Source organism: Temnothorax americanus, unplaced genomic scaffold (assembly GCF_048541705.1).
Source record: "Temnothorax americanus isolate GAGA-0224 unplaced genomic scaffold, ASM4854170v1 Scaffold4, whole genome shotgun sequence".
NCBI classification, from domain to species: domain Eukaryota; kingdom Metazoa; phylum Arthropoda; class Insecta; order Hymenoptera; family Formicidae; genus Temnothorax; species Temnothorax americanus.
This window is the reverse complement of record NW_027509547.1, coordinates 2,891,056-2,911,921: the sequence shown is the minus strand read 5'-3', so window position 1 is coordinate 2,911,921 and position 20,866 is coordinate 2,891,056. Positions and strand designations below refer to the sequence as shown.

General features: G+C 33.8%; 3 protein-coding genes and 1 long non-coding RNA gene across 5 annotated transcripts in view; 1 reads left to right on the top strand and 3 right to left on the bottom strand.

Annotated features, from left to right (window-relative positions):
* LOC143902601 (uncharacterized) overlaps window positions 1-20,866 on the top strand; it is a 113,995-nt gene that overhangs the window by 51,658 nt on the left and 41,471 nt on the right. The gene's annotated exons all lie outside the window — the stretch shown is intronic.
* LOC143902448 (chymotrypsin inhibitor-like) lies at window positions 2,909-3,752 on the bottom strand. Its single transcript, XM_077415359.1, has 3 exons — window positions 3,614-3,752; window positions 3,341-3,453; window positions 2,909-3,163 (listed from the first exon to the last, which is right to left on the bottom strand). Exons 1-3 carry the CDS (start codon window positions 3,660-3,662, stop codon window positions 3,083-3,085), a joined length of 243 nt encoding a protein of 80 aa, XP_077271485.1. The 5' UTR covers window positions 3,663-3,752; the 3' UTR covers window positions 2,909-3,082.
* LOC143902492 (chymotrypsin inhibitor-like) lies at window positions 8,187-9,393 on the bottom strand. Its single transcript, XM_077415447.1, has 3 exons — window positions 8,879-9,393; window positions 8,609-8,730; window positions 8,187-8,435 (listed from the first exon to the last, which is right to left on the bottom strand). Exons 1-3 carry the CDS (start codon window positions 8,925-8,927, stop codon window positions 8,355-8,357), a joined length of 252 nt encoding a protein of 83 aa, XP_077271573.1. The 5' UTR covers window positions 8,928-9,393; the 3' UTR covers window positions 8,187-8,354.
* LOC143902491 (chymotrypsin inhibitor-like) lies at window positions 11,274-12,145 on the bottom strand. Its single transcript, XM_077415445.1, has 3 exons — window positions 11,987-12,145; window positions 11,715-11,821; window positions 11,274-11,533 (listed from the first exon to the last, which is right to left on the bottom strand). The coding sequence occupies exons 1-3, from the start codon at window positions 12,033-12,035 to the stop codon at window positions 11,453-11,455; spliced, it is 237 nt and encodes a 78-aa protein (XP_077271571.1). The 5' UTR covers window positions 12,036-12,145; the 3' UTR covers window positions 11,274-11,452.

The window sequence follows — 20,866 nt, the reverse complement described above, 5'->3', positions numbered from 1 at the left end:
CGGTTGCTTTTTTTATTTCACATTTTACAACATACAATAAAATTACAATAACAGAACTCTCATGTTTTTTTGACCATTATAATTCGAATATTGAATAAAAAATACATAATGTGTGTATATATGCACTCATTGAGTCATTGAAGATGAAAGGTAAATGTCATTTTCACATCTGACCGTGTAACAATTATTTCTTCTCGTAATATTGATTTTAAAATATCTACTGTTGATTTTTTTCTCACGAGTTAAATAATTATAATTTTTTCTATACATATGCATATGCGAATAACATATTTTCCATTCGTATATACGTTTCTTTTTCGTTATAAGTAAAGTTTAATTGCATAAGGGATAATATCAAAATTATGCCTTTTTCTTAATTTTATGTGTTTGCAATATAATCGGCCCTCGCGCTTTAGTAGAGAGAAAATTATTCTAAAGAATAATATATTTTATGCTAAATATGTAGGTAACTCTTAATGCTATACTATTGCAGTATCCATATGTGACGTCTGTCTTAACGTATACTTTCAATATTAGCTAATATCTTATTCATTCAGTGAAATCTTGTTATTTAAACACCATTGACGTACGAATCTTTGTTCATTCTCGGAAATACGATAAAAAATGAAAAAATGAATACTGTTTTCCACGTGTGTGTACATGTGTGAAAGAGAGAGAGAGAATTTTTGAAGACAAAATACATTTGTTATACTCTATGATATCTTGTGTTATCAGTTCTGTTTCTCTAAAAAAGTTCCATATATATAAGTGTTGTTAACATATTTTTTTAAACTTTGTATACACAAGAAGATAATGCAATCTATTGTATATTCTATGATAAGGAAGAAAACTGCGAGGCATGTCGATGTAATTTCGATGCTATGTGATGGTCTCGGTGATTGTGCAATGGGAATTTACATATCAATCGATACGTTTTTAATTTTTAAATACTTTAATATTTTTTTTTATAGGCGTTTATTATTCTTTTATTTTATACACTGAAATATTTAAGTGTAAAAAAAACAGTCATTTCTATTATCATTTATATTCCGCGAAAAAGAACTCAGTCGTTAAGATAAACGTACGTTTTATACGACACGAGAAAAAGATCTAAAAAAGTTTCCGTTACAATATATTTTTTCCCAACTGTCACATTTTTTATACTTGTTACACGCGATACTTATTGTTAGTATAGATCCGTTTTTTTTTTGGTTATTTCGATACTTAGCCATTCGCGTATTATAGTGGAAAATTGTCGTAAAATAATTAATATCGAAAAATATGTCTTGTGTCTTTATGCGCACGGAAAAATTAGTGGAAGTTATGCAATCAATGCACAATTATGGGATCAAGCATTATCTTTTTTTTTATTCTTGCAAAGTGTGCTTGGAAAGATTGATACACGCATACCTACTCTGGCATGTTAAAATCTTGATGAAAACATGTTATTACTTCTGATACAATGCCGAAATAGGATTTTATTTGTAATATTTTTCCAGGAAAAAATTATGTTATAATTAATTTTAAAACGATGCGTTGTATAAGGATTTAACAAAATGTAGTTTTTATTCCATAGGCTATTCTCTTGATAGTTTCAGAAGATATAAAGATTATAGAGGAATATATTTTTAGAAATATTAAATACATCTCACATAGTAAATTATTTTTTAACAAATATATTATATTAAATATATATATATATATAATTATGTTTGATATATAATATAAAGAGAAAAATCGATGTTTTATTAATCTGTTGTATATGTTGTATCGTTTATCGTAACATCGTTCGCACAACTGTCATATTTCAGTATGAATCATAAAATTCAGACCTCTTAAAAAGATTCCACTATCGTCTGTTTGTGCATTTATCTCGAAGTGCATGTTTAAAAAAACAAAGGAAGGAGTAAAAATTAAGAACAGATATGTCATTATCAAATTAATATAGGTATATTTAAAAATGTACTTTGATTGTATTAGCGTATTTCACTATATTTATCCGTTGTCCTAAAAATGCTTATATATAATTTATTCTTAATATTTCTAAACTCACTAGTGCAAAAGATTATCGCAATTTTAGACGAATACAAAATTAAGGATTTAGTTTAATTCTCGCAAATAGTTTTATTGCGTGGTTTTTATACTAGACGTATAAAAATATCTTTATTCAAGACAGGTTTACATATTTTATAGTAATCCGTAAATAAAACAGGTAATTTACCGCGGTAGTAATTTTTTACCATAAAGATAATTTATAGTACATGTGTACGCAGACAACTTAATTATATCCTATTTATATTCAGAAGGATTGTTGCCATCAATTCAAACAGTTGAGTCATAAAATCGATAAACTGAATAAACTTCATACTTTATTAATAAGTCAGTATAAAATCTAAAATCTTAATAAATCTATTTATTAATTGTTAAATAAAAAGACAGAAAGTTCTCCTAACTTGTAAACTCGAGATACTGAAATATTTGGAAAGCATTGAATTGGAAAAATATTTAGTAAGATAGATACATTATCATTAATTATATAAAAAATAATAAAACGTTTAAAATTATAATACCATATTTATTAAATATTTAATAAGTTGCAGATTAATAATTCGATAAAATAAACATTGAAAAATGTTTAATGATAGTAATTCACATAATACGAAGACGGAAATAAAGATAATTGCATTTATTCTTATATACTTTTATTTTCTTTTTCTTTCTCTATTTTATTTCCAACTCATAATAATATTCATTAATTACGTAAAAATATGAATTATATAAGCTCGAGTATGTTAAGAAACCCGTAGAAAAAGGTTAGCAGATTTAATTTTGCGTTTTTTATTTTTAATTTGTAAAGAATATATAGATATTTAGTATAATATCTATAAGTATAATGGAGAGGCGAATATATTCTCGTTTGTTTTTAATTAATCAGTAAATATATAAACAAACAATAATATGATGTCAAATTGCATTTAATACATGTTGAAACTGGCCGATTTTTAATTGAATTTTTTGTAAAAATATCATTGGCGTTAAACAATATTTTTTAGCTTTTTAGTAAGTACATGTTTGTTAATTTCTAGCATTGTGTAGAGGGCACACATTCTCCTGAAGATTTTAACAGCAACCCATCTTTGCATTGGCATCCTTGCACGCATTGCTGAAAAAAGAATAATATTACAAATAGTATCAGTAAAAGAATAGCAAAATATTGATATAATCTATTGTAGTATACATAATTCAAAAAATATTTCACAGTTAATCGCATAGTATGTTTACTTCAAAAGAAATATAACTTTCGACGGAATTCGCGTATTCAGCAAAATCAAATAAATACCATAGTACACATTTCTGGTTTAGGCTCGTTGCAAGATGGTGGACATGCCGATCCACACTCCTTATACTCTTGATTTACCGGACACTGTGTCTCTGTCTGTGCGATGGTCGTGCCTGTACACAAGAGTGCAATGTTACACAAGTTATAATCAAGTCCAATTACAATATTAAATTGAAAATGGGAACTAAGATATACGATTATTGTTTATGAAGTTTCGAATTTAGTCGCAGAGTGAGGAAACGCAATAAATTCTTGCGTAGCGCGACAACTTACTGAAAAGCACTCCGATCATTAGGAATAATACGAAACTAGCGCGAAACATGGTTAATATCCTTGCACTTTATCTCGTGGACTGATACTTCTGATGCGAGCTATGCGCTTTTATATACCGACCAGTTAGCTGACCTTCACGCTGAGAACACAGTTTAAAGTCACGTTTTGAAAATTATTATCTATTTTTCTAACTTATTGCGTCAGCGTCTTCATCCGCTGACGCATACATACGCATATAAAAACTGTGTGTTTATTATCTTGAGCGACAACGTTACTCAGAGAATTCTAACATATAGATGTCGTTATAATCCTGAGAAAATATTGTTAGTGGAATTTTAACAACGTACAATTACGTTATTGCGTTTATTTTTATGCGCTATGTTACTATTTTTAGCCTATATGTTTTTATGTATTTTCTAAGTGCATCCGAAAGTGATCTAAGATTCGTTACTGCACAGGAATTTCTGAAATAATTATTAGAAAAAAAGTATATGAAAAGAAATCTTTGTGTGCTTTAATATTAACATGTGTTATCCACAGCGACTCGTTAGATCAGTTAGAATGTTATATAGATACCTTATTTGTTATTCTTTATTTCTCAGATGGTATTCCCCGTCCATATATATCACTATTGCGCAATTGTGTTAGGCTTTATTCATTATCTGCCGACGATTAAAGATTGGTCGACCAGAAATAGTAGCACACGTCGTCATTTATAGGGAGCGATTAGGCTGCACAGGGATCACGCAAGGACCACGATCCCTCAAGACGGTCGCCAGGCTATTGCCCGTGCTACCGCGTTGCAATCTGCTGGAACTGTCTGCTATCATGATGCGAGGTTTTGATAGGCGGAGCTTCAGAACAATGTGCGACTTTGCTTATCATATCATTCCTCGATGACGATGATGATGATCAGGCTGTCATTCTCCGAACTCATGGTATATATCTTACTGGGAGATCTGCACACTGTGGAGTCACAAACTTGCGATCCCATCCAGACATCATTAGCTAATCCGGATGTTGACTTTCACGCTTATCTGCTGGACCACACATCAAAAGATTCGCCTCCAGATTGAGCGGACGCGTCGGATTCTCTAATTACTTAAGTACTTTTCCGGTCACTCAAAACTAACCCTATTTCATCCAACGTGTTTTCCGCCCTTTTTAATCCTCGCATCATAACTCACGAACGAATTGACGAAATTTAATGTTCCAAAGCGCAAATTTGCTATGATGCGAGGATTAGAAACCCGTTGGGACACGAAAGGGCTGGTTGGATGAAATAGGGCTAATTTTAATATTTATATAATAGATACGTTATATTATTTTTAAAATAGTGAATTATTTTAAAATGCTGATGTTTAGTAATGTTAATGGGTTCGTGTGAAATAACGTGGACTGTATATAATGGTTCTTTAAACTTGAATGACTATATTAATTAGAATGATACACTTTGACGTAAGGCACAAAGCATTATCACACGCTACTGCTGCCCACTTGCAACGGCTCTCTATCTCAATGGCGTCTAATTCGACTAACTAATAAGAAAAAGGAAACGTGCCAAAAGTAACGTCACCTAACTTCCGCTCAGCGCACGAGCGCCTTGAAGATATGCGCGCATTGCACTAATAAGTAATTAGAGTCGGGACGACGCAGGCAGAATGCAACTCTCGTTCGATCAATCAGGAAATTTCGTGCTTGCAAAACGTTGTGTCCACTTTGTCGGCGTAAGCTCGACAGTCTCTCAATCCGGCCGCTTTCCGAACATGCTTTTACCCTAAATGCTATTTCGCCATCGGCGAGATGGCCCAAGTGAATCAGTCTGACCCTTCTGCTCTCCTGGCACATACTTTTTTTTATTCTACGTAAAGAGCGCTGAGAATCGAGTATCCGGCGATTCGAATCGAATTTATTAGAATGGGGAATTGATTTATTGTCTGTGCGTATATATGTACAACTTTTTTTCGGTTGAAATATTTTTTCTCCATGAATTAGAGCAACTAGAATAACTTTAAGATTACGCATTCGCCTAGAAAATCATAAACCCCATCTGCAATGTCTAAAAAAGTACACTGAGAAAAAAAATTTGTTAATCCCAAGAAATCTTTAGTCCGATACGTTCAACTAAACATTTTATTTAATTAAATAAACATTAGTTAAATTAATTAATTCTTGATTAAAGAAACTAAATAAATTGTTGAAACAACTAATGTTTAGTTAACTAACTAAAATGTTTAGTTGAACGTATCGGACTAAATATTTCTTGGGATTAACAATTTTTTTCTCAGTGTAAGTCTACTTATTTACATTGCTATTTGCGATGTAAATAACGAATTCTTTATTAAACGCATATTAAACGCGCATGATTCTTGTGAGAAAACTTTCTTCTCTTATTTTTTATATATCTTAAGAAGCGAAAACTGTAGTCGATTACCGACAATCGTATCGCAAGGATTCGAAAACGCGCGAAATGAATGCACGAACGAAAACTGCTTTCGTACAATGGCGTGCCGACGACTTAATTACTTGGAAAACCCGGCGTGTAATTGTCCCACGTACCATTCCCTCATTCTCCTGGGTGTCCTATTCAGCATTTCACGACGCCACCACCCGTTTCTGACAGCGGAAAACTCGATCGGGGATTCTCGAGATTTCTCGCTCGTTCGCCTGTCTTCGCTTTCCGGTCAGCCTTATTCGTACTTTCTCTCACCCTATGTCCTATCTCGTTCTTGATACGCTGCTTTCACCGTTCAGTCTTTGTGTCGAGCAGCAAATAGACGGTAACTATCGTGACTCTGTCCCACTGACCCAAGCGTAACTTTACTGACCGCAATTCGACAAGTGACATATGCACAAGTCACAGAGTATCTGGAGTACTCTTATTCAATTTTCTCCGTAATTTATATATATATATATTTTTTATTAGGCATGCTTTGAAACGAATCCAGATAGTAATAATACTTACAAAAACATAAGTACGGAAGAATACTTATATATGTATATGAAAAAAAGAAACAAGAAAAGATAGAAGTTTGATAGCTAGATATAGATGTGAAAATGGAATAAAGGCAAATCAATTATGCAATATACTGGAGCAAAAGGGCAATATAAGGAATGTGTTACATGTGCTAAAAAAATATGAAGCGATTAGAATTGACATGCAAATAGATGAATAGGTGAGGGAAAAAAGATTTAGAAATAATGATAGACTGATAGAATGTGATATAGAATGAAGTAAAATGCTATAGAATAGAATAAAAATATATAGCTTATAATTTATAATTTGATCATGTTGAGGCAGAATTATTAAATAAGTATTAAATTAAAAAGATCATATGTGTGTGAAAAATCAATATTAAAATTTATATATTATTAAAAATATATAATAAAGTTAATGCAATATAAAAATATAATATAAGAATAATTTATTGTATTTATAAACTCTAAACTGAAAGCCATTCTAAGCACACACACACACACACACACACACACAAGACAAGGATTATAAGAAATAAATAAGTAAATAAAAATAAATTGCTCGATTTGAGAGAGATGTTTGAGAAATGTTTTTTAAGAAAATATTGTTTTAAATCGATATGACTGAAGCGTTTATTTAGCTTGTTTTAAAAACATTTGATGTAAAAAATATATTTCACTTTATTTAAACGGAATATGTATCCCACATATATTCAATAAGTTTATTCTGTGTTCACACAGGATGCATCTCATTGCCGTCTGCGTTAAAATAATATTAATATACTGTGAGTCACAAGATATTAGTTTACAGATTTTTTTACTGTATTTTATTAGTATGTTTTATTTCTTCGTCTTATAAAAACTTGCTTTTTTATCATTTAACATTTTTTCATATATTTAACATACATAAAATATTATACAGGGGATCTAATATATAAATGCTTCAAATACACATGTAGTGCAAATAAGATATCTTTTATTGCAAAATTTTACCTACTAATATAAACATTATTGTATATGTATATGTTAACGTTAAAATGTGACATACACTTAATTTTCCAGTGAACGTAATTAATAAAGACTCATATACCTACCGTTTTTTCTCTTGCATGTGTCGCGCACACGTAAGAATAGAAGCGCAAGAAAACAATGGATTATAACACAGTCCAGTATTACACATTGATTTCTCGAGATCCACGATAGTTTGCGTATAGTTATAATAATACAAGAAATTGCACGTTGTTTAATAAACAATATGTCTATTATACTTTTCCCCGATCGTGCGCATTATAATTTACAAAGATATAAAAATAACTGCCTTTATTTTTATATATTTTTTAATTTTTACTTTTTTGTTTCTATTTCTATTTTACTCTTCCAATTTATAATAATATTCATTAATTACGAATTTATAAAAATACGAATTATATAAATTCGAAAATGTTTCTATTAAGAAAGTCTTAGAAAAAGCTAAGCTCAGAAAAAGCTTAGCAGATTTAATTTTGCGATATTTATTTTTTTTTATTTTAAATTTATAAAGAATATATATAGATATCTACTATTAACAGAGAGGCGAATATATTAATAATTTCGTTTGTTTTTAATTAATCAGTAAATATATAATAATGTGTTAAATTGCATCTAATACATGTTAATGTTAGCATACCAATAACCATAATTTTTAGTTAAAATTTTTGTATAATAAAAATATCGTTGGCATAAACAAAATTTTTCAGCTCTTTAGTAAGTACTTATTTGTTCATTTCTAGCAGTATAAAGGTTGCACACAGTTTCCAAAAGAATTTAGCAGAAATCCTTGTTTGCATTGGCATCCTACCTTGCATATCTGAAAAAGAACAGTACTAGAATAGTATCAAGAAACGAATAATAAAATTTTGATATAATCTATTGTAATATATGCATATAATTTAAAAAAATATTTCAATGTTAATTACACGTTTTTACCTGAAAAGAAGTATAACTTTTGACAGATATTTAGCAAAATCAAATAACAAATACCTCAAGGCAGTCTGTCTTCACTACAGGCTCGTTGCAAGATGGTGGACAATGGGTTCCACAATCATTCCACTCTTGATTTACCGGACACTGGCTCCGATATGGTAGTTGTGCGATAGTTGTGCCTGTGTACACATGTGTTACACAAGTTACGGTCAAGTCCAATTACAATAAAAAATGGGAACTAAGATATGCGATAATTTTTTATGAAATTTTGAATTTAGTCGCAGAGTAAGGAAACGCAATAAATTCTTGCGTGGCGTAAAAACTTACTGCAAAGCACTACGATCATTATGAGTAGTACGAAACTAGCGCGAGACATGGTTAATAATCCTGCTTGCACTTTATTTCATGGACTGATGTTCCTGATGCGAGACAGGCCCTTTTATGGGGTTTGACATCCGTAAGTACGCCGTCTGGTGGTAAAAAGTAACACCATTCGAAGCCTACAGAATATCACGAATATATCTACGAATTTTCTCTGAACAGGATTGTACTAGCGTAATCACAGATACTCTCCATTGTTATAAACATTACGAATAAAATTGCACATTAATATTAATAAATTCTGTATAAAAGATGGGCTTCTCGGCGCCATATTGATTACACACACACACACACACACACACACACACACACACACACACACACACACACACACACACACACAGGCTCCGCCCCCATGTCAGATCCCGATATCGATCAATTTATTAGCTGATCTTCACGCTGAGAAAGAGCAGTTTACGTTTTGAAAATTATTATGTATCATCTAACTTATTGCATTTGCGTGTTCATGTGCTTACGCATACATACACAATACACATAAAAACTTTGTTTATTATCGTTCGCGAGAACATTACTCAGAATTCCATCATATAGATTTCGTTATAATCTTATACATAATTAATAATTAATAATTTAATTATGCCGAGGCAGAATTACTATTAGGAGTATAACTAAATTTCCGCCGTTTTTCACAAAAATTCTTTTTATTAATACAAAAGAAACGATACAATTGTTTTAGTCAAAATATTTTCCATTTGCATCTACTACTTTTTGCCATCTTTCAGGTAACGTACGGATGCCGCGGCGAAAGAATGTCTCGTCTTTTAAGAGTGAAAGAATGTCCCTACGCGATAATGCTGTCGACTCATTTTCTAGTATCTGCTTTTTTTAAAGTGTGTATCGGAGAGGCTGTGCGCGATATCTACGAGAGTACTCTGGGTAGAAAAGGACTTTCCGTTCGAGATTATACAGCGTTTGTTTGATCTTATAAGCAACATGGGGCCTTGCGTTATCATGGAGCAAAATGTCTTTGCGTTGTTCTGAGGCAAAAGGCTGATCTACAATGTGCTCTTTGCTTTCTGTTTTTTTGCTCTTAATCTCTTGCGACTATCTCGTATTTTGCAATTCCGTCGCGTTAACGGCGTAACGTGATGTTTCTTGTCTCTTCTGAAGTTCGTCAATTTTTATCTTAGGCGACAGAGAACAAAAATCATCGCGTTACGCGACGGAATTGCAAAATACGAGATAGTCGCAAGAGGTTAAGAGCAAAAAACAGAAAGCAAAGAGCACATTGTAGATCAGCCTTTTTATGCCGGTCGTTTTTCTTTAAGCGAAACGTTATGTGCATCAATTAAACCGTTTGAACGAGGCACATCAAGAAAACTGGCTGGTAAAACGATGCAAAGACATTTTTGCTCCATGATAACGCGAGATCCTATTGCTCATGACTCATAAGTCATTAGATCAAACAAACGCTGTATAATCTCGAATAGGAAGTTCTTTTCCATATCCAGAATACTCTCCAGATATCGCGTCGTCTGATTACCACTTGTTTTGGTCGTTCCAGCACAGCTTCTCCGATACACACTTTCAAAATAAAGCAGATACTAATAGAAAATGAGTCGACAGCATTATCGCGTCGAGACATTCTTTCGCCGTGGCATTAGTATGCTGCCTGAAAGATGACAAAATATAGTAGATGCAAACAGAAAATATTTTGATTAAAATTATATTGTTTTTTATACTGAGAGAAAAATCCAGGTTTAAATAATCGTTCGAAAATTAACAAACGGACAATTCGACACTTTCAATCGGAATAATTAACAAGCCGATCAATTATCAGTGATATCCGGCTATCATTGATCGGACATTATTCTAATCTTGATCGGCTTTTCATAATTCCGATTAAAAATATCAAATTTTTGAACGAATTGTCCATTTCTCTGATGAGTGTATGTATTAATAAAAGAATTTTTGTGAAAAACGGCAGAAACTTATTAGTTATACTCCTAATAAATAAATATTAAATTAAAGAGATGATATATGTGTGTAAAGAATCAATTTTAAACTTAATATTATATATATGTTATATAATAAATAATATATTGTATATATATTATAAAAAATATATATAATAAAGTTAATGCATATATAAAAATATAATATAAGAATAATTTGTTGTGTCATATATATATTGTAAACTGTAAACTGATAGCCATTCTAAGCAAAAAAAAGGTACGTATTATAATAAATAAATAAAAATAAATTGCCCGATTTGTGGAAATATCTTTTCGGATAATATTATTTTAAATCGATAGGACTGAATCGTTTATTTATAGTTTCTTTTTCTAAAAAACGTTTGATGTAAAAAAAGAGGCGAATATATTAATAATCTTGTTTGTTTTTAATTAATCAGTATATATAAACAATAATGTGTCAAATTGCATTTATTACATGTTAATATTAGCATGCCGATGATTTTTAGTTGAAATTTTTGTAAAAAATATCGTTGACGTTAAACAAAATTTCTCAACTCCTTAGTAAGTACATATTTGTTAATTTCTAGCATTGTGAAGGGTCCACACAGTTTCCTGAAAAATTTAGCAGAAATCCTTGTTTGCATTGGCATCCTATCACGCATTGCTGAAAAAATAATAATAGTATCAGAATAGTATCAAGAAACGAATAGTAAAATTTTGATATAAACTATTGTAATATATGTTATTTTAAAAAAATATTTCATCGTTAATCACACGTTTTCACTTGAAAAGAAATATAACTTTCGACGGAATTCGCGTATTCAACAAAATCAAGTAATAAATACCAGAGTGCAGGGTTGATTAGGTTGCGAGTTGCAAGATGGTGGACATGCCGATCCACAAGTGGTCCACACTTGATTTCTCGGACACCGTCTCTGTGCGATAGTCATGCCTGTAGCACATGTGCAGTGTTACACAAGTTACAATCAAGTTCAATTACAATATTAAATTACAATTAAAAATAGAAACTAAGATATGCGATGATAATTGTTTGTGAAACGTATTTAGTCGCAGAGTAAGAAAACGCAATAAATTCTTGCGTGGCACAAGAACTTACTGTAAAGCACTCCAATCATTAGGAGTAATACGAAACTAGCGTGAGACATGGTTAATAATTCTTGCACTTTATTTCATGGACTGATGTTCCTGATGCGAGACATGCTTTTATATACCGATTAGTTTATTAGCTGACCTTCACGCTGAGAAAGAGCAGTTTACGTTTTGAAAATTATTATCTATTATCTCACTTATTACATCAGCGTGTTCATGTGCTTACGCATACATACACATAAAAATCTCGTTTATTATCGTTCGCGACAACATTACTCAGAATTCTAATACATAGAATTCGTTATAACCGTATACGTAATTAAATTTATAATTTAATTATGTTGAGGTAGAGTTGTTAAATGAGTATTAAATTAAAGACATAGTATGTGTGAAAAATCAATTTTAAACTTTATATTATATATGTTATATAACATATTATAAATAATGTAATATAAAATATAATATAAGAATAATTTGTTGCATCATGTATATTGTAAACTGATAGCCATTCTATGTGGAAGGCAAGTATTATAAGAAATAAATGAATAAATAAAAATAAATTGTCCGATTTATGGAAATATCTTTCCGGATAATATTATTTTGAAACGATAAAATTGAAGTGTTTATTTAGTTTTTTCTAAAAACGTTTGATGTAAAAAATCTTTATAAAAACGGAATGTGTATATTCAATAAATTTTATTCTGTGCCCATACAGGGTGCATCATTATCATCTGCGTTAATAATATTAATATATCGTGAGTCACATAATATTAGATTACAGATTTTTTACTGTTTTATTATTATTATGTTTTACAATGTTATAAAAGCTTGCTTTTTTAACATTTATATATTTATATTTAATATATATTTAAAATACATAAATTATATTATTTTTTCTTATTTATGCAACGTCAATTTGTCGATAATTAATAAAATATTGTACAGGAAATCTAATATATAAAACAACCAAATATACACAAATGGTGCAGATAACATATCTTCTATTGCAAAATTCCACCTGTATATACATTCAAACGTTATTGTATATGTTTGTTACATATAACGTTAAAATGTGACGTATACCTAATTTTCTAGTGAAGGTAACTGATAAAAACTGATACTGTTTTTTACGTTACATGCTTCGCGCACACGTAAGAATAGAAGCGCAAGAAAACAACGGATTATACTTTGACATAGTTCAGTATAATACACACCAGTTTCTCGAGATTTACGGTAGTCTGCGTATTGTCATAAGATGGGAATCACACGTTGACGGGTAAACAATATCTTTATTATATCTCGGTTTTTCCCGGTCGTGCGCATATACAACACACGAAGGTGACTGGATGAATCGACTTTAAAAAGGAAAAAAAAATGACATCCTATAGATGCGTTGTCCGATTACCGTCGCTTATTCAGCGGTAGACGCGAAATTATCTTTAAATCACTGGCTTTCGTTGTCTCAGACGCGAAGAAAAAAGAGTGTTTGCGAACAGTGAATTTATACGTGGAAGGTTACAATTTTAAGCGCACATTTCGCGCGCGCTGACATTCGCGAAGATACAAGTCGTATTATGTACTGTTAGAGTTGTAATTATTGATTCAAATTTTATTTCTAGTGATTTGATATTGTTTTGTCTTTTTATCTAACAATAAGTTTTTAAGTTGTCTGTTCCTTCTCTCTTTTTGTTTTGCCTGCTGCTTTTCTATAGCCATTTTTTTTAGTAAAAATTCTTTTATATTGTGTAAAACAAATATATTTATGCGATTTTACGTCAAATCGAATAGCAAATAAACACGTATTTTTTATTTTTAAAAAATGTTTTTTTCTAATATTTTTTATTTACTCGAATTCTGAAGTCACATTACCTTTAGAAATAATATAATGTAAGAAAATTATCTATTTTTATAGTAGTCCTTTTTTTAGTTTTAGGTTTTATGTTTTACCTTCTACCTCATCTTATTTTAAAGATAATAAATTAAGGAATATTTTATAATTTATAATTCCTTGGGAGAGCTTAAAAATTTGAAAAAATTATTTTTTACATTTAAAATAACATTTTAGATAAAATGCATGGTACAAGCATATAAAGCAACCATCACTACGGTAGAAATAATTAGACTTCCTAAGACATGGCATAATACGTTCGGTCAACATCATATAAATGCTAATAAAATGCTAATAGAACTTTCAGAATTGTGAAAACGCTTGTCACTCCGCCAACAAGGGTACGCAAATTAATGACGAAAACATATACATTCCTACCACAATGGCCTTAAAAATCCGGATTATGCTGCAAGGATAGTTTATGCATAAAAGATTAATCTTTTTATCTCAAAGATTAAATTATTTTTTATATTTTTTTTATTCGCTGCAGCTTATGAGTCTTGCATCGTTCGGGGAGGGTTACATAAAGTATCACTTTTTTCTTATCTTTCTGTACCGCATAAATTTTTTTTGCATATTATATGAACGACTATTTATCTTCTCAATACATCTCATTGTACTGATAATGATTTTATAAAGTAACGATCTTGTGCGCCATGATCATCTAGGTATAACAGGCAAGTGAATACATTTTCCGCGCATCTTGCTCGGTGCACCGCGGAGCGCAAATTCGAATGAAGCCATTCTTCCGGAATATTGTTCGCTAACAAGATGATAATGCTCGACTCCGAGTACACACGACGGAAGTCGGAAACCCCGCCTTTCGACAGGACCGGCTTCGCGTTTGCTTTAAGCCGCTTTTCGGATTAACAAAGCTTCTCCACAGTCGTCGTCCGGTTATATACTGACGGTCCGGTTATACGCCGAACGGCCGAACGAAGTTTCGAACGCACAATCGCGTAAGTCAAACAGTTTGGCCGGTGTTCCGAAGAGGTGCTCCAATATTTGGCCTCGTAATGTAATCCAGAAGTTGAGAGAAAGGATAACGTTGTCCCGTACCTTTCCTACACCTAGACGAAATCCCGTCGAATATCGTGAGGTAGCTTCGAAATTTTCGGCACGGTTCTTTGTACAAGTTCGCCGTCGTATTCAGCGACGTGGTTCGCAATTAAAATACGCCGGACAGTGCGCGATTACGAAACCGTTGCTCACGCGAGCGCGATTCATGCGTGCTCTCGATCGCATTAACGCCGCGGGCGATCGGCGAACGGTGCACGATGTGGGAAGTGCGGAGGTACACTTGATTTAAAAAATCTGCGTCATGCATTTGATGTCAGTAATAATAAAAGGAAAAAGAACGTTTAAACTTTAAAACATTCGACGATTCTCCCAGCCTCTTAAATTATGTATGTTATGATACTCAAAGTTTTATATTCTGAGATATTTCAATTTTTCCTTGTGTATGCATTCTTAAATTCTTGTATTATATTTTTTATTATGTTATATTATTTTTTTACATATGCGCTAATATAGTAACGTAACAACAAAATTATTGCAATCTGCTGTTTACATACTCTGATTTCAACAATTGATAAAAACGAATAACTTCTTGAGTTATTGATATTTACAAACTTAAAGATAATATCAAATTTCTGTAATACGCACATGTTTTTGGATTGAACAAACGTAGTGTAACTTTTGTGAGTAAGTGTAGCTCGAATGAAACGCACATGGTGAATCCAGCTCGAGTTTCGCATGCCGCACGACACGTGCGACGATCGAAACTCTCTCGTGCCAGGAGAGCGAGAGAATGAGAGGGGCATATTCGTTGACGTACACCAAGAGAGCAAGGAGAGATGGACGCCAGTGCCTGAGGGGTTGCTCGAGTTCCTGCCGGCATTTGTTTAATTGGGAACCGACATGGTCGCCATGGCACCCCTCTCGATCGACCGTTTACTCGTCCACATGAAATCTCTTCAAAATTCACGAGCGGCGCACGAAAGCTACTCGTAGAGAATGCAAAAATTTATCTGTCTATTTCCCGCATATATCGCACAGAATTGCAAGAAATTCAGTGAATGGGAAGAATCGTAAAAATATCGTAAAACACAATTTTATTTTTCTCCTCTTCTGAGGCATTTAAATATAACATGGTCCGCGTAGGTAAATTTTCGAAATTTCAATTTGTGAAGTTTTAGAGAAGTGTACTCTCGTGCAATATTACGAGCTTATAGCCCTTTAGTTTACGTGTCGTGCAAGCTGCTATCGTGAAGGCCGACCACCGAGGGTGGGATTGTGAAATTTTCTCTAACCAAACATGGCCGCCAGATCAACCCTCCACAAAGCGACGTCGATGCGAAACTCCCGCTGCCCTGCCGCCGGAGGTCTCGTTGCAAGGAAACGAGGGTTGAATTCGAAATGGTGCTTAGCGTACACGTTACGTACTGGAGCGTATACCATTATCGTGAATTCATTTCTGCTTGATTATACCACTGATACTCGCTATAAAACTAACAATATGCGGCGAGAGTAAAATAATTAGTGTCTTAATGAGCTTTTTTATTTCAAGACATGATATTTTCTTTATAAATATCGTCAACAATTTCGATATTGAAAAAATACGCTTGATTGAACGCAACATGTTGGAAGCACGCACAAAGCTGCGACTTTCGAAATTTCCTTCAGAATTGCCCGTCTCCATTACGATCTTCTTGAAATTTTAGAATGTAAATACATTTTCTTCGGGTTCGGTCGGCGTGTTAATCCGACAAAATGTAAATACTGTCCGTTGTATGAATATTCAATTAACGGACAATAGCTGTGCAAACTGGTATGTTTGTTTATTCAGGCTACTGAGGATTATCTGCAATTATCGAAGGCGTATTCTAACAATTTTCGTTTATCGAGACAGGGAAATCTCTTTGATGACGAGATTATATCAGAACAATTTATGTCATGTTTACATATGTATGTCGTGTTCCTTTATGGTGTGTAACTAGTTAATAACGATTATACAAATTTCAACAAGTTATATAACACTGCACATTTTATTATTCATGATTATATGCAGCCGGTTGTTATTTTGGCAACTGAAAGCGAGTCAGCGATGTGACTTACGGGATATCTTTCAGACATCATATTTTATTGTATAATTAAAGCGATATTGGATTCTCAAGATACCTATTTATTGTTTATGCAATGCTAGGAATTTCGCAGTATTAATCCGGACATAAAAATTAGAATAAAGGAGGGAGAAATTTCTACTCTCACAAACGGCTCGTTATCGCTTTTTCCCCCGAGATCTCCTACTCTAGCGTTAGCGTTTTTCTGAAATAAGCGTTCATTCCCGGTACCGGCAAATTGATTGGAAAAATGACTGTCAAGTATCCTGAATAGACGGGATGGTCATTACGATATCTGCAGAATAGAATAGATTCTTTTTTACTACAGAAATTTGCAAGGTTTATGCATTTTTAACAAAAAAAAGAGCCTGTTCCGGTTAGCAGGAATAAACTAGAAATAATCATCGCGGAATATGCAATTACAAACGATTAATAATCGTCGTGCTTATTCTTGTACCGCGCGATACTGCCTATATTTGGATACTAAATGCTAAATTTTTGTGTCACGTGCCGTTGTGTGTGCAGCGAGAATACAATAAATTGTCGATTATGTAATACTATTTTAAAAGATATTTTTTCGCATGTATGACCCTTATAGGAATTTAATTGTCTTGTCATTTTGTACAGCCGTGCAGTTCGATATAAATTTCGGACATTGATGACGTTAATTTTTTCTGAGATGACGGTCTTCTTTTTCTTTTTTTTTATGATGTCATTGAATAAATCCTACGCGATCGCGATCTTGGCGGCACGTGACATTTACATCACGCTTACATTATCATCGTGAGACACGCTACGCATAGTATACCACACGCGCGACGAATAATTCACCCTGGCCTCGTACATCTTCGGGACTTTATCTCGGGAAAAAGGGTGAGCACATTCCGAACGTCTCGTTGTTCCAGCCGGCAACGTGAATACCAAACGGCGGACTGCATATAACTCACAATCAGTAAACGCGGAATTGCGTAGCGGCGGGCGCTCGAGTAGGTGATAAAGAGGGCAAATATCGTGGAATAGTTGAAAAATGGATAGAGATTGCAGTACGGGATATTATTCTCGATAGCAGAAATCATCAAGAGTCTGGACCTATAGGGACGCTTGAAGCCGCGCGTCTAAGGCATCAAGCGATGCGGAAATCCTCGTCGAGCTTGACATAATCCTGACATTATTGTCTCGATGTCGGTTCAGACTGTCGAATAATCCCGGGGATCCCGCGTCCTTGTCTCATCCCGGGTGCGACGCGATAACACCCGAGAATAGCGTGCGGACCGGTAGGGTTAACGGCGCCCGATCCGGTTTTCAATGGACGATCGATGGAATTTAAAAGCGTCCGTCGCTCGTTTGGTACGCATAGTTGTGCGCATAAATCCGCGTATTCCGGACAGCCCGAATCGCGCAACAGCGGGGATTAAAAAGCGCGCTGCCAAAAACATCTCTCCTCCCTCCCTGTTGTAGCCATATACCCTTCTGCACAAACGCAAACACGTGCGATGGAACTCGTCTGGATCTCTTTGTACATATATAGGGATTTAATTAAGTACCCTAAATGTTTCGTTATCGCGATTAATAAATTAAATTGTGAATACAAATAATAATTATATATGTTAATAAATAATATATAATATAATATATAATAAGTTTAAATTATTAATGTGTACACATAAGAAGAAAAAAAATGTCTATCATAAATCGTATAAAAAATTCAATTTCTATGTAGAAAGAATCCGAAATTCTCATTAGAAAGTACAATGGTGTCAATATAATCGAAAACAGATTAATTTAACGAGTTCTCTACGAAGTATATGTTGCACGATAAGATAGCCCGTTAGAAAAATTGATTATCTAAAATTATAAACAAGATTTATTTTCGTGAAAATATATCCGAACCTCTCATTAGAAAATACATTGATATATTAGATCAGATTATTTTAATGAGGTTTCTATGAAGTAGAATGCATGTTGCACGATGAAATGTCTGTGGAGAAATTGATTATCCAACATAAATCACATGATACAAAAATGATTTATTTCGATGGAGAAAGGATTCGAACTTCTCGTTAGAAGACACATTGACGTTCGTATGATCGAAAACAGATTAGTTTAATGAAGTCTCTATACACAGTAGACTGCATGGTGCACGAATGAAATGGCTCGCTGGAAAAGTTGATTATCCAACATAAATCACATATTACAAAAAAAAGTTTATTTCCATGGAGAAAAGGATACGCGAACTCGTTAGGAAACGCCATTGCCGTCGATGTGTTCGAGCGCAAATTAAACAAAGTTCAATACGCTCGGTCGCTCGCCACGGAAGTTACACGCCGCACGATGAAATGACCCGCCGGGAGAGCGTTAATTATCTAGATCTAGACGCGTATCTCTCGCGCGCTGGCGATTCTCCGGAGAAACGGTCGTGAAAGAAATTCAAGCGTCGTTCGGAAGATGGATCGGCCGGCCGGTTAGCCTCGCGGAGACCGATAACACGTGTGCCTTTCCTCACGGCGTTGTTAGAGCCCGGCACGGAATGAATCACGCATCGACTTAATCGCATTAACGATAAACGCTCCACCTCCGAGAACCCCCTCGGGCTGTGGATCCAGACCCGATCGACGCGCGCAAATATTAGCTATGGCGATATTTCCTCCGCGCGATTGTCGGAACGGCGCAATAAAAGCTCGGACTCGCGAGTATTCGCAACGACGAAGGCGCAATTATCATGTTGATTATCGCGCGACAAGCCACACTTGTCGAAGATATGCGTCAGTATTTAACGCCTCACCGGCGTTATGATTCATCTTCCGTTAATGTCGCGATACGCTTCGCTTCAGCAGCGCCACATAATTTCGCTGTTGCATTTAAAATACGATACGTCTTGAATATGTATATAGATATAGTTTTAAATAGCAAATTGTGTTTGCCAGATTCGGAGTTAGTACTTCTATGACTGTCGTCTTGCGTGTGTGCCGGCATAAATTCGACATAAATTTGCGCAAATGGCACGCGAAACATCTCTGACGCAACGCTGAGCTAACCGTCGTTTTTTTTTTTTGTTTTTTTTTTCGATTGTTTTCTAGTAATGGTAAAAATAGCTCGGTAACAGAGACATAAGAGACATTTCAATATAACTTCTTCTCAAGCTTGAGAATTCTTCTCAAATACTTTTAAATCTCCGTGAGAGGAGAGATAGGTACTCGCGTCATTAGTCAAGGTTTAAGTACATAGGAAGGAAGGTAGTAAAAACGAGTGGTATTTGTGTGTGTGCATGCTTATTAGAAAGCAGCGGATTCAAAATTTCCGACGTTAGCATTAATGGAGGAGAGAGAGAGAGAGAGAGAGAGAGAGAGAGAGAGAGAGAGAGAGAGAGAGAGAATCGATAAACACATCAAAGATTCGAATTTCCACTTCTATGGACACAGCTGAAAATGGGGAACGTGCGTAGTAACACGAAACGAAAATAATGACTATATGAATGTGAAATTAAAACGTCGACTATATAAAAAGTAGGAAGAAAGCGAATTCTGAAAAATTGCTTCGACGTATACGAACAATAGTGCGGGATAATGAAAAATTATATACCAATAAGCGATTTTTTCATTGTCTGAAAAACACGAAGCAAGTCGCAAATAATACGCACCGTGCTCTGGTGGATCGAGTAACATCACCGGTACAATTAAGCTTCTGCCTATAATTAGGGCAATATCAAAGCACTCTCCCGAACGCTAGAAGGGAAAGAGAACAATGAGAGAAAGTCAAAGTACACAATCGGACCAACCACTGTTTGGCAAGGCTCGAACCTATCGAATAACTTGCCGCGTCCCGAGTGTATTTCAACGTAAGGGGGAAAAGTATCTTCTGTAGATTCACAGTACCCCCG

Excerpts from the sequence above, each read along its gene's own strand:
- LOC143902491 (XM_077415445.1), bottom strand. The coding sequence starts at position 12,035 with ATGTCTCACGCTAGTTTCGTATTACTCCTAATGATTGGAGTGCTTTAC. Across the intron at positions 11,822-11,986 it reads AATGATTGGAGTGCTTTACA|GCATGACTATCGCACAGAGA; the intron begins GTAAGTTCTTGT and ends CATGTGCTACAG. Across the intron at positions 11,534-11,714 it reads CTAATCAACCCTGCACTCTG|CAATGCGTGATAGGATGCCA; the intron begins GTATTTATTACT and ends TTATTTTTTCAG.
- LOC143902448 (XM_077415359.1), bottom strand. The coding sequence starts at position 3,662 with ATGTTTCGCGCTAGTTTCGTATTATTCCTAATGATCGGAGTGCTTTTC. Across the intron at positions 3,454-3,613 it reads AATGATCGGAGTGCTTTTCA|GCACGACCATCGCACAGACA; the intron begins GTAAGTTGTCGC and ends TCTTGTGTACAG. Across the intron at positions 3,164-3,340 it reads AACCAGAAATGTGTACTATG|CAATGCGTGCAAGGATGCCA; the intron begins GTATTTATTTGA and ends TTCTTTTTTCAG.
- LOC143902492 (XM_077415447.1), bottom strand. The coding sequence starts at position 8,927 with ATGTCTCGCGCTAGTTTCGTACTACTCATAATGATCGTAGTGCTTTGC. Across the intron at positions 8,731-8,878 it reads AATGATCGTAGTGCTTTGCA|GCACAACTATCGCACAACTA; the intron begins GTAAGTTTTTAC and ends ATGTGTACACAG. Across the intron at positions 8,436-8,608 it reads TGAAGACAGACTGCCTTGAG|ATATGCAAGGTAGGATGCCA; the intron begins GTATTTGTTATT and ends GTTCTTTTTCAG.